This window comes from Coregonus clupeaformis, chromosome 20 (genome assembly GCF_020615455.1).
Source record: "Coregonus clupeaformis isolate EN_2021a chromosome 20, ASM2061545v1, whole genome shotgun sequence".
In the NCBI taxonomy this organism is placed as follows: Eukaryota; Metazoa; Chordata; class Actinopteri; order Salmoniformes; family Salmonidae; genus Coregonus; species Coregonus clupeaformis.
The window spans coordinates 22,480,662-22,493,386 of record NC_059211.1 but is presented as its reverse complement, the minus strand read 5'-3'; the positions used below and the strand labels follow the sequence as shown (position 1 = coordinate 22,493,386).

At 41.0% G+C, this 12,725-nt stretch overlaps 1 protein-coding gene across 2 annotated transcripts; it reads left to right on the top strand.

Annotated features, from left to right (window-relative positions):
* Positions 1–9,330: 9,330 nt before the first annotated feature.
* commd2 (COMM domain containing 2) lies at positions 9,331–12,725 on the top strand. 2 transcript variants are annotated; one of them, XM_041838651.2, is made up of 5 exons: positions 9,331–9,534; positions 10,542–10,619; positions 10,763–10,845; positions 11,163–11,336; positions 12,519–12,725. In XM_041838651.2, the coding sequence occupies exons 1-5, from the start codon at positions 9,468–9,470 to the stop codon at positions 12,717–12,719; spliced, it is 603 nt and encodes a 200-aa protein (XP_041694585.2). In that variant the 5' UTR covers positions 9,331–9,467; the 3' UTR covers positions 12,720–12,725. The 2 variants fall into 2 exon arrangements, with proteins under 2 accessions (XP_041694585.2, XP_041694586.2); XM_041838652.2 differs by having other exon boundaries at positions 9,349–9,414.

Below are 12,725 nucleotides of genomic sequence, written 5' to 3'. Positions count from 1 at the left end.
TCAGTGTGGATTCCATTCCAGGCTGGAGCGTAGTGGCAGAGTGGATGTGATCTTTGGTTCCTTAAATGTGTAGTAGATTGTAACTGACAGCTGTTACTTATCTCATGTACTGGCTTTAGACTGGCAAATCACAGCAACAGGATGGAAATGCCAGGATTACGTATTCTACTAAATGGATTGGTATATATTTTTTAAAATGCATTTATGCCTAAAATGGTATAATTGGAAATTGTTCAAATCTTCAACGAAATGAAATATAGATTTGGACTTTGCTCTTTCTCACAAAGGTGCTTTTATGTTTTGGAGGTAATTACATCAGATGGCGATTATAATGAGGCCAAAGATGAGTTACAATAGAACATGACATGCAATCATATAAAGCAGTGTTTCCCAACTCCTCGAGTACCCCCAACAGCAAAAATGTTTTGCCCCAGACAAACTCACCTGATTCAACTAATTGAGGGCTTGATGATTAGTTGACAAGTTAAATCAGGTGTGTACTGGTATAAACAGTGACTGAACCCCAACAGATGAACATTTCCACCCTGTTGTCGTGATAAATCATGAATATTTTTAAAATTATGTTTCTCAGACAAGTAGACTAAGAACTACAGTGGGCATATTTAAATGTGACTAAGATTTAATGGCAGGGATTCTGCTAAAAACTAAACCAGATTAACTTTTCTACCTTTTGCACCTACTGAATGTATGGTTGTGCCTAGAATGAAAGGTAGTCTTGCTACTTCAAGTCAGCAATATGAGATGTAATTGGTGAGAATCTGCCTTTCATGAAGATGGACAGGGTGCAGTTTGGATTTTCTAAATAGAATTGAAACAGATTCCAATGGCAGTTTGCTTGGACGTGTGCAGGGATCTGTTGTCTCAACTCCCGTCCCACACAGCTACTTGTTGTAGACGTTCTCTACGTTAAAGGGATAGTTAACCCAAATTACAAAATTACACACAGTACCTTGTCCATGGACTGCTTACAGAGTAAGGAAAACAATATGTAATTTTGTAATTTGAGTGAGACACCCCTTTTATGAAGACCTCAGGATTTGAACACTTATAAACCTCATTGATTTTCCATTCTTCACGTGGCTGTCTGCTTTAGCATCTCAGTGGTGAAGTAGTTCTACTACACAAGCAGTGTTAACTCTTTACATGGCTTTGAAATTGGAAGGAAGGAGCAATTTGGATTGGATTATTGATTTTCACTTTATCAATAATTGTGACTATAAATTTTTTTTACCAAAAACAGATGCAATGTTGCTTTGACTTTTATAGTTTTAATATTGGCCTGGGAAACATAATTTTTTTGTATGTCTTTTGAATGCAGTGCTTTGCATCATTTGATTATTATTATTATTTAGATAGGATTATTGTAATTACTTTTGTTTACATGTTGTTTTTTCAAGTTCTCTTTTTAGATGGATCAAGTTTGGGTCTAAATGGCAGAGCTATTTTTCATTTGACTATAAAGTGTTAATTCTCCAAATTTAAATTAGCAAAATTCATGTCTATAGAATAAATGCATGGCTATGCATCAGGCAGAGCTTTTTGCCATTTTTTTAAAATAATCACGTTAACCGAAAGACATGGAAATAATGTTGCAACAATGTTTTGTATTGATGCATGCGTTTCCATTGAACTGAAGATTGGTAGCTGGACAGGGTATCCAGACTATTTTTTTTAAAAATCATGATTGAACTGTGACGATCATTTTACTAATTAGTGTTTTCTATAGAAGTTGCACCACCACTACTGGTGATTTTACTTTAGGTTTCTTGACAGCTTTTAGTTTCATGCACTGTTGGTTTTATACACACATTACTGTTAGTACACAGTACTACTACTAATGTTAGTCAATGATGTCAGTATGTATTCACAGTACTGCCAAATTATCAGGTTCTATGTTACAGACGTAGCAGCAAGTGAAATGTGAGATACCACAGCTTTTTCAGGGCAAGGTTTTCAGTGTTCACTCCTTACCACATTAGATGCTGGGATTTGTTAAGCCAGTGGGAGAAGCTAAGAATATTGTTAGTAGTCCTTTTAACTGTAATATAGAGGTGGTAAGGACTGACATTGACAATGAGGAAATGCAGTATACATGGGAGAGCATGGTTTAGTCATTTGAGCCATACTAAACATTTGTGAATTTAATATTTGGGTCAAAAGTGGAGATAAAACCCTAAACTTTATTACTCTAAGAGGACTTGTAGGGGTGGGATGTAGGGAGGGCGCATGCCAAAATGTGTTTGTCTTACTGCTATTGATTATTACATTTACAATTTGAAATATTTTTTTTGTATACATAAATCATAATAAATGTTTTCCATATTAATAGTCTAATTATTCTGACTCAAGTGCCATATATCAAAGAGAAAGTACTAAGTGAAACACTACCATTTGGAAAATACCACACAACCGCTAACTGGGTTGTATTCTGTCATCAGTCCCACTCTAGGAAGTGTAGTAACACGGTAATTACATCAAATCAAAGTTTATTTGTTTCAAACACAGATTAGCAGATGTTAAAGCAGGTGCGGTGAAATGCTTGTGTTTCTAGCTCCAGCAATACAGTACATTTTTAACTGTACAATACTAACACAAATACACCCCCCCCCCCAAAAAAAAGGAGAAACAAGAAATTAAGAAATATCAGAACTAGCAATTCCAGTCCGGAATATAAATACATGGTGTGTGTGTGTAGACCGTATGGAATACAGTGGGGGGAAAAAAGTATTTAGTCAGCCACCAATTGTGCAAGTTCTCCCACTTAAAAAGATGAGAGGCCTGTAATTTTCTATCATAGGTACACGTCAACTATGACAGACAAATTTAGAAAAAAAATCCAGAAAATCACATTGTAGGATTTTTAATGAATTTATTTGCAAATTATGGTGGAAAATAAGTATTTGGTCACCTACAAATAAGCAAGATTTCTGGCTCTCACAGACCTGTAACTTCTTCTTTAAGAGGTCTAGTCCTCCACTCATTACCTGTATTAATGGTACCTGTTTGAACTTGTTATCAGTCTAAAAGACACCTGTCCACAACCTCAAACAGTACACTAACTCCACATGGCCAAGACCAAAGAGCTGTCAAAGGACACCAGAAACAAAATTGTAGACCGCACCAGGCTGGGAAGACTGAATCTGCAATAGGTAAGCAGCTTGGTTTGAAGAAATCAACTGTGGGAGCAATTATGGAATATATACAGTACCAGTCAAAGGTTTGGACACCAGCGCATTCAAGGGTTTTAATTGTTTTACTATTTTCTACATTGTAGAATAATAGTGAAGACAAACTATGAAATAACACATATGGAATCATGTAGTAACCAAAAAAGTGTTAAACAAATCAAAATATATTTGATATGAGTTTCTTCAAAGTAGCCACCTTTTGCCTTGACAGCTTTGCATTCTCTCAACCAGCTTCACCTGGAATGCTTTTCCAACAGTCCTTGAAGGAGTTCCCACATATGCTGAGCACTTGTTGGCAGCTTTTCCTTCACTCCGCGGTCCAACTCATCCCAAACCATCTCAATTGGGTTGAGGTTGGGTGATTGTGGAGGCCAGGTCATCTGATGCAGCACTCCATCACTCTCCTTGGTCAAATAGCCCTTACACAGCCTGGAGGTGTGTTTTGGGTCATTGTCCTGTTGAAAAACAAATGATAGTCCCACTAAGGGCAAACCAGATGGGATGGCGTATCGCTGTAGTTGCCATGCTGGTTAAGTGTGCCTTGAATTCTAAATAAATCACTGAGTGACACCAGCAAAGCACCATCACACCACCTCCATGCTTCACGATGGGAACCACACATGCGGAGATCATCCGTTCACCTACTCTGCATCTCACAAAGACACAGCGGTTAGAACCGAAAATGTCAAATTTGGACTCATCAGACCAAAGGACAGATTTCCACCGGTCTAATGTCCATTGTAGTGTGCCAGAAGGCGCCGTCCCCCTCTGTGAAGCATTTATTTGGGCTGCAATTTGAGGCTTGTAACTCTAATGAACTTATCCTCTGCAGTAGAGGTAACTCTGGGTCTTCCATTCCTGTGGAATCATCATAAAGATTGATGGTTTTTGCGACTGTACTTGAAGAAACGTTCAAAGTTCTTGACATTTTCCTGATTGACTGACCTTCATGTCTTAAAGTAATGATGGACTGTCGTTTCTCTGCTTATTTGAGCTGTTCTTGCCATAATATGGACTTGGTCTTTTACCAAATAGGGCTATCTTCTGTATACCCCCATACCTTGTCACAACACAACTGATTGGCTCAAACGCATTAAGGAAAGAAATTCCACAACTTAACTTTTAAGAACGCACACCTGTTAATTGAAATGCGTTCCAGGTGACTACCTCATGAAGCTGGTTGAGAATGCCAAGCGTGTGCAAAGCTGTCAAGGCAAATGGTGGCTACTTTGAAGAATCTCAAATATAAAATATATTTTGATTTTTTAACACTTTTTGGGTTACTACATGATTCCTTGTGTGTTAGTTCATAGTTTTGATGTCTTCACTATTATTCTACAATGTAAAAATAAACCCTTGAATGAGTAGGTGTCCAAACTTTTGACTGGTACTATATACAGTTGAAGTCGGAAGTTTACATACACCTTAGCCAAATACATTTAAACTCAGTTTTTCACAATTCCTGACATTTAATCCTAGTAAATATTCCCTGTCTTAGGTCAGTTAGGATCACCACTTTATTTTAAGAATGTGAAATGTCAGAATAATAGTAGAGAGAATGATTTTGTTCAGCTTTTATTTCTTTCATCACATTCCCAGTGGGTCAGAAGTTTACATACACTCAATTAGTATTTGGTAGCATTGCCTTTACATTTTTTTTTAACTTGGGTCAAACGTTTCGGGTAGCCTTCCACAAGCTTCCCACAATAAGTTGGGTGAATTTTGGCCCATTCCTCCTGACAGAGCTGGTGTAACTGAGTCAGGTTTGCAGCCTCCTTGCTCGCACACTCTTTTTCAGTTCTGCCCACACATTTTCTATAGGATTGAGGTCAGGGCTTTGTGATGGCCACTCCAATACCTTGACTTTGTTGTCCTTAAGCCATTTTGCCACAACTTTGGAAGTATGCATTGTCCATTTGGAAGACCCATTTGCGACCAAGCTTTAACTTCCTGACTGATGTCTTGAGATGTTGCTTCAAATAATCCACATAATTTTCCTTCCTCATGATGCCATGTATTTTGTGAAGTGCACCAGTCCCTGCTGCAGCAAAGCACCCCCACAGCATGATGCTGCCACCCCCGTGCTTCACGGTTGGGATGGTGTTCTTCGGCTAGCAAGTGTCCCCGTTTTTTCCTCCAAACATAACGATGGTCATTATGGCCAAACAGTTCTATTTTTGTTTCATCAGACCAGAGGACATTTCTCCAAAAAGTATGATCTTTGTCCCCATGTGCAGTTGCAAACCGTAGTCTGGTTTTTCTATGGCGGTTTTGGAGCAGTGGCTTCTTCCTTGCTGAGCGTCCTTTCAGGTTATGTCGATATAGGACTCATTTTACTGTGAATATAGATATTTTTGTATCTGTTTCCTCCAGCATCTTCACAGGGTCCTTTGCTGTTGTTCTGGGATTGATTGGCACTTTTCGCACCAAAGTAAGTTCATCTCTAGGAGACAGAACGCGTCTCCTTCCTGAGCGGTATGACGGCTGCGTGGTCCCATGGTGTTTATACTAGCGTACTATTGTTTGTACAGATGAACGTGGTACCTTCAGGCATTTGGAAATTGCTCCCAAGGATGAACCAGACTTGTGGAGGTCTACAATTATTTTTCTGAGGTTTTGGCTGATTTATTTTGATTTTCCCATGATGTCAAGCTAAGAGGCACTGAGTTGGAAGGTAGGCCTTGAACTACATCCACAGGTACACCTCCAATTGACTCAAATTATGTCAATTAGCCTATCAGAAGCTTCTAAAGCCATGACATCATTTTCCGGAATTTTCCAAGCTGTTTAAAGGCACAGTCAACTTAGTGTATGTAAACTTCTGACCCACTGGAATTGTGATACAGTGAAATAATCTGTAAATAACTGTTGGAGAACTTTTTATTGTGTAATGCACAAAGTAGATGTCCTAACCGACTTGCCAAAACAATCGTTTTTTTAAAAGAAATTTGTGGAGTGGTTGAAAAACGACTCCAACCTATGTGTATGTAAACTCCTGACTTCAACTGTATATGTGTGTGTGTGTGTGTGTATGCAACATTGCAACTGAAATGGGAAGAAAAAAAAATCACAAATTAGTTTACATCCCTGTTAGTGAGCATTTCTCCTTTTCCAAGATAATCCATCCACCTGACAGGTGTGGCATATCAAGATCATTACAAAGATTCACCTTGTGCTGGGGACAATAAAAGGCCACTCTAAAATGTGCAGTTTTGTTACACAACACAATGCCACAGATGTCTCAAGTTTTGAGGGAGCGCGCAATTGGCATGCTTACTGCAGGAATGTCCAACAGAGCTGTTGCAAGAGAACTTAATGTTTATTTCTCTACCATAAGCCACCTCCAACGTCGTTTTAGAGAATTTGACAGTACATCCAACCAGCCTCACAAGCGCAGACCACGTGTAACCACGCCAGCCCAGGACCTCCACATCCGGCTTCTTCACCTGCGGGATCGCCTGAGACCAGCCAACCTGAACAACTGATGAAACTGAGGAGTATTTCTGTCTGTAATAAAGCCCTTTTGTGGGGAAAAACTCATTCTGATTGGCTGGGCCTGTCTCCCAAGTGGGTGGGCCTATGCCCACCCATGGCTCCGCCCCTGCCCAGTCATGTGAAATCCATAGATTAGGGCCTAATGAATTTATTTCAATTGACTGATTTCCTTATATGAACTGTAACTCAGTAAAATCGTTAATTGTTGCATGTTGCGTTTATATTTTTGTTCAGTATAAGTAGGAAAAGGTATGCGCAGCTGTAGTTCTGTAGGATGAGTGTAATTATGTCTAGAGATTACATTTTATATGACAGCCGTTTCTGTAATACTTGTTATTTTGCAGATATTTGCAATCCATCACAAATTGAGGTTTAAAACTACAAAACCTAATGTGTTATTCATATTTGTCTGTTGCCATACACGTTGAGCCCACATGGAGGCAGTAGACTACAAGGTCATGAGGCCCTGAGACTGGCCCGGTTGGAAATCCCGAAGACACTAGGCCAGCCCACTAAATATTAATAATAATATGCCATTTAGCAGACGCTTTTATCCAAAGCGACTTACAGTCATGTGTACATACATTTTTACGTATGGGTGGTCCCGGGGATCGAACCCACTACCCTGGCGTTACAAGCGCCATGCTCTACCAATTGAGCTACAATGGCACCCGACCCGGAGAGTCGACCAGGGTACAGCACTACTGCCAAAGACAGTACAGCAGAACTCATTTTGTCCCGTGGGCCACATTTGGTCTTCAGAGAGGTCCGGCGGGCCGCACAGAAAATGTGTTAAATTTCATTGCCGTCAAAATTTTAAAGAAAATGTCCTCTCTCTCTCTCCCCGTCGTGTTTACAATTTTCGATGCTCCCTGACTGTCTAGCTCAACGATTCTCAACTGGTTGGTCGCAGGAGGTTTTGAATGGGTTGTGGGTGTCTGAGTCAAAAAAACATGTATTTTTTTTTTAAATTAAAAAATACTCGTCTTTCCATAAACGACTTAAACCAGGTAGAAAGTGTGTAGAAATGATAATGAACTTGCAAAACGTTACATTTACATTTTAGTAGACGCTCTTATCCAGAGCGACTTACAGTTAGTGAGTGCATACATTATTTTTTTATACTGGCCCCCCGTGGGAATCGAACCCACAACCCTGGCGTTGCAAACGCCATGCTCTACCAACTTCACAATTTTTCTTCAATCACAGTATTTTAAATATGGAGCTATTAGCTGCACTATTTTGGTTGGTTTTGTGGTCGCAAACCAGTGAGTTTATTAACATTCTTCATCAAAAATATGGGCTAAATGTAATTATTCACAATGAAAGAGGTGGGAATATTGTTCTCATGTCATATAATTGCTACATTTACTATCAACATACCATTAATAATAATTTTCCAGATTGTATTTTGGCGATTCATTTTCGTGATGCAAATATTGGATAAATTATGCAATTATATGGCCATTAAATAACACACAACACCATGGCATATTTAGATAGCGGAATAAGCATAGCCTAAATCATATTTACTTTCTATTTTGCAGCTCAGGCGGTTTATTCTAGACAAGGCTCTTCTGTGTCTTTATCATTCTCACACAAGTCATTTGCTGAAGGCCCAAGCCTCCTGTAGCTCAGTTGGTAGAGCATGGCGCTTGCAACGCCAGGGTTGTGGGTTCGATTTCCACGGGGGGCCAGTATGGAAAATGTATGCACTCACTAACTGTAAGTCGCTCTGGATAAGAGCTTCTGCTAAATGACTAAAATGTATACTAGGTCATCTACTGGTATAACGTCATTATTGAATGCAGTTCTAAAACAAGCTCGACTTTTATTTTGGAAATAAAACCGTCTGGGCTAGAGTTGCTTGATTGACTAGCTAAATTCGACTAGCTACTTTCGGTTCATGTCCTTTGCTGATAACACATTACTGACAAAATCTGTAACCGAGTAAAGGGAGATGTAAAGTAAGAATGGAACGTGTAAATGTTCATTCATGTTCATTCACCCATCTGTTCAGAATTATGTTTATTATAGTTCCTCGGTGCTGCTGACTGCACAATGGACAAATTGTTAATTCCAGTTACTCTTTAAAAAAAAAAATCTATAAATTGTATGCACAGCAAGAGTGTGGTACAGTACAATTTATAGAAAGTTCTAGAAAAAAGTGTAAAAATGTACGTGTAGACATGTACGTAGCCTACTTGAAAGCAGTGTTTTCTTCAGCCTCCAGACATCACAAGGTTGGAATGCCTAGGTTGTTATCCTGTTTAAGATGACAGAAATTTGAAATATGTCTCATATTAAGGCCCCTCAAGTGCCTGGTGATAGTGTGGCCTATTGTGATGAATACCAGAGAGAGTAGTGATCATTTCGACAACTTAATTTCAACACCCATGACATTACAATGTCCTTCTGCGGTTGCACTGGGGGCAGGTAGCCTCGAGGTTAGTAACCGAGGTGGAAAAACGAGGTGCAAAAAAGTATAATCTGTTGCTGTGCCCTTGAGCAAGGCACTTAACTTGTAAATGGTGACCCTGGCCGTGACCGAGTTGGGATATTAAATGACCATAGAAAAAACCATTTCCGTTAAACACTCGTAACAGGACAAATATAAGCACCACCCCCCCTGTAGAACTGGATCCTGGTGGTCATGTGATTTTGATCAGCCTAGCTAGCTAACTGATAGAAGTCAACGTTTCATTCTGTAGTAGGTACATTTGTCGACTTTGCACAATAAGCGTTAGACTATAATTTATAATAATGCGGTTGGTGTTATCTGATGAACATAAGGAGCACCTGGGGTTTCTGCCAGAGGTGGACTCTGCGGGTAAATATGACTGTTAGCATGACAGCTAGCTAGCTAGCAAACGTTACCAGCTGTCATTAGACTAACTAAATCAACGCTAGATTCATTAGTGTGTTCAAGTTATTAAACCAGCGAATACAGTGCGACATTATATATGAGTCTTGATACAACATAGATTCATAGATTGTCCTGTCTTCTGTCTTCAAGCTGTTATTCTAGCTAGCTACTTCTGGCTACCAGTGCCTGTCCAGAAACAACCATACCCCTTGAATGGATCTGAAATGACTGATGGGTATAGCAATATGGCGAAAATTTCACTTAGACTATCAGAGGGCAAGGGAGTGCTCATATATATCCCTAGGCGGGATAGGTGCTATGGTACCCCATTCATAGACGCTAACTGTGTTAGTCTATTGACTATATTATCTTCTGACCAGGTCCGACTCTTGCTCCAAATATTAACACGCCTCGCTTGTGGTACGGCCTTGGAAACGTAAGGAACGTATCTTTCATATCAGCGAGAAATAATTTTCTAAAAACATTACTACACACCTTTTTATAGGGTTAGGGCTCCCCCACGTCCATATTTCCATGTTACAGACCGAGTGGATGACCTGTTCTAATTAGCTATCTGCGTCTCCGAACACCTGCGTGTTAACGGAAGATGGACGTCACAAACGTGTTGTCACTGAAATACACTGACTTTATATTTTTATGTGATATGAAAGTTAAGGAATCTATGTTTCTAGAACTGTACCGCAATTGAGAATCGATTCACGTTTAGACGGAGTATTTGGCTGTTTTGGCTTCCACAGGTCCTTGGACAATAAGGAGTAACGTTAGGCTCTTTTAGTCCAGTGTTGGGCTAGTGCTAGGGTAGCCTGGGCAGCCACTAGTGGGCTTTATGGATCTTGACTTTAAAGCCCACTAGCAGCTGCCCAGGCAAGGGTTAGGGTTATCTCTGGACAGGAGTCACAGGACCATTGCCTCTAGTTTGAAAGCTAACATTCCTTGTTTTTCTTCATCAGTGGTTGGTGAATTTGGACGAATAGCGGTCGAGTTCCTGCGAAAGGGAACAAACCCTAAGATCTATGAGGGGGCTGCCAGTAAGTATCAGTTTCCAAGCTTGCATAATTCTTCCTACAAAACATTTTATCAATGCAAAGCTGTCATTCCATTTTATTGTCCGATACGTTTTACGTGGTAGACTTGTAGCTAACTAGTTTCCCCTCCTCACTGTGTCCTTCAGGGAAGCTGAGTGTTGACGCAGAGACCGTACAGCATGGCGTGGAGGGGATCATGTACCTGCTCACCGAGAGCTCCAAACTCATGGTGAGTGGATACATAGAGCCTGTACCCTTCAACAGGAAAATAGTTAGGCGCAAAATGATTTATTTACAATTATAAACCGGGTTCGAGCCCGGAATGCTGATTTGACTGAAAGCCGTGTTATATCAGACTGTATACCATGGGTATGGCAAACTTTTTACTGTTCTAACAGATAGCACACTCACTGACTTTACTCTCTCTACCTAGCACGCTCATTTTGAGGCCGCTTTCGGAAGAGTCCGGAAAAAAAACCCGGTCCTTTTGAGTTTGGAATGAACTGCCACGTTAAGCCTGTCCTCTGCCCTGTGTATGTGTTTTAGATCTCTGAGGTGGACTTTCAGGACTCAGTGCTGGTGCTGGGCTTCACCGAGGAGCTGAACCAGCTGCTGCTGCAGCTCTACCTGGACCACAGGAAGGAGATCCGACACATCCTCAGTGAACTCACCCCCTCACTGCCACACTACCACAACCTGGAGTGGAGGCTGGATGTGCTGGTACTGTGTTGTCCGTTTATTGGTCTGTCTGTCTGTCTGCCTGCCTGTCTCTCTCTCTGTCTGCCTGCCTTGTCTGCCTGCCTGTCTCTCTGTCTGCCTGCCTGTCTCTCTGTCTGCCTGCCTGTCTCTCTGTCTGCCTGCCTGTCTCTCTGTCTGCCTGCCTGTCTCTCTGTCTGCCTGCCTGTCTCTGCCTGCCTGTCTCTCTCTCTGTCTGCCTGCCTTGTCTGCCTGCCTGTCTCTCTGTCTGCCTGCCTGTCTCTCTCTGTCTGCCTGTCTCTCTCTGTCTGCCTGTCTCTCTCTGTCTGCCTGCCTGTCTCTCTCTCTGTCTGCCTGCCTTTTCTGCCTGCCTGTCTCTCTGTCTGCCTGTCTCTCTCTGTCTGCCTGTCTGCTTTTTTGTGTGTGCAGGGTTGCTATGTCTGTGGTTTCCCTGCCAAATTGGGCTACTTTGACAACGATGTCGCGGGTGAAAATGTATTGGGTTTTTGTCCTACTTCTAAGTTGCACCGCTCTATCACAATTGCTGATCAGTTGTTAGAGCGCGTTAGATTGACGGTAACAGTTCACATTTTGTTTTTTGAAGTTCGTTCAAGTGTTTCTTGCACAGAGATTTGGAGGTCCTCTGTCCAACTTTCATCACTCAAACTCCTGTTAGATTTATCTATATTTAGGCGCAAAATGATTTATTTACAATTATAAACCGGGTTCGAGCCCGGAATGCTGATTTGACAGAAAGCCGTGTTTATATCAGATTGTATACCATGGGTATGGCAAACTTTTTACTGTTCTAATTACGTTGGTAACTAGTTTTATAATAGCAATAAGGCACCTCGGGGGTTTGTGGTATATGGCCAATATACCAAGGCTAACAGCTGTATCCAAGTATTCTTGCGACATATTCAAATTACTTTATTACGTCACCTAGCTCGCAAATAATTATTATTTTGACGAAAACCAAATGTTGCTTCTAAAGTCATTACAAGTTACGTCGATATTCCTTCTTACTTGGCCCGATAACGTCACGGGAAAAGGGTTTATTGGATAAATGTGGCGATTCCTCTCTGGCTAGTTAAACCTGGCAACCCTGTGTGTGTGAGTAGAGTCTTTCTGTGTCTCTCTCTTTGATGGTACATCAATTCAGTTTGTTAAAAAAAAAAAATCCCCTCTCCCATCTCTCTCCACTAGCTGGCCAGTCGTGCCCTCCGGCAGCAGATAAAGCCTACAGTGAGTATGAAGCTGCACCTGGGGGAGAGTGGCGGTGAGAAGAGTGTTAAGGTGCTACAGACTGACCCTGCCACCCTGATGCACCTCATCCAGGAGCTGGAGAAAGCTCTGGCTGAGCTCAAGACCACCCATTGCCGCAGGATCCTGCGCAACATCAAATAGGGTCCC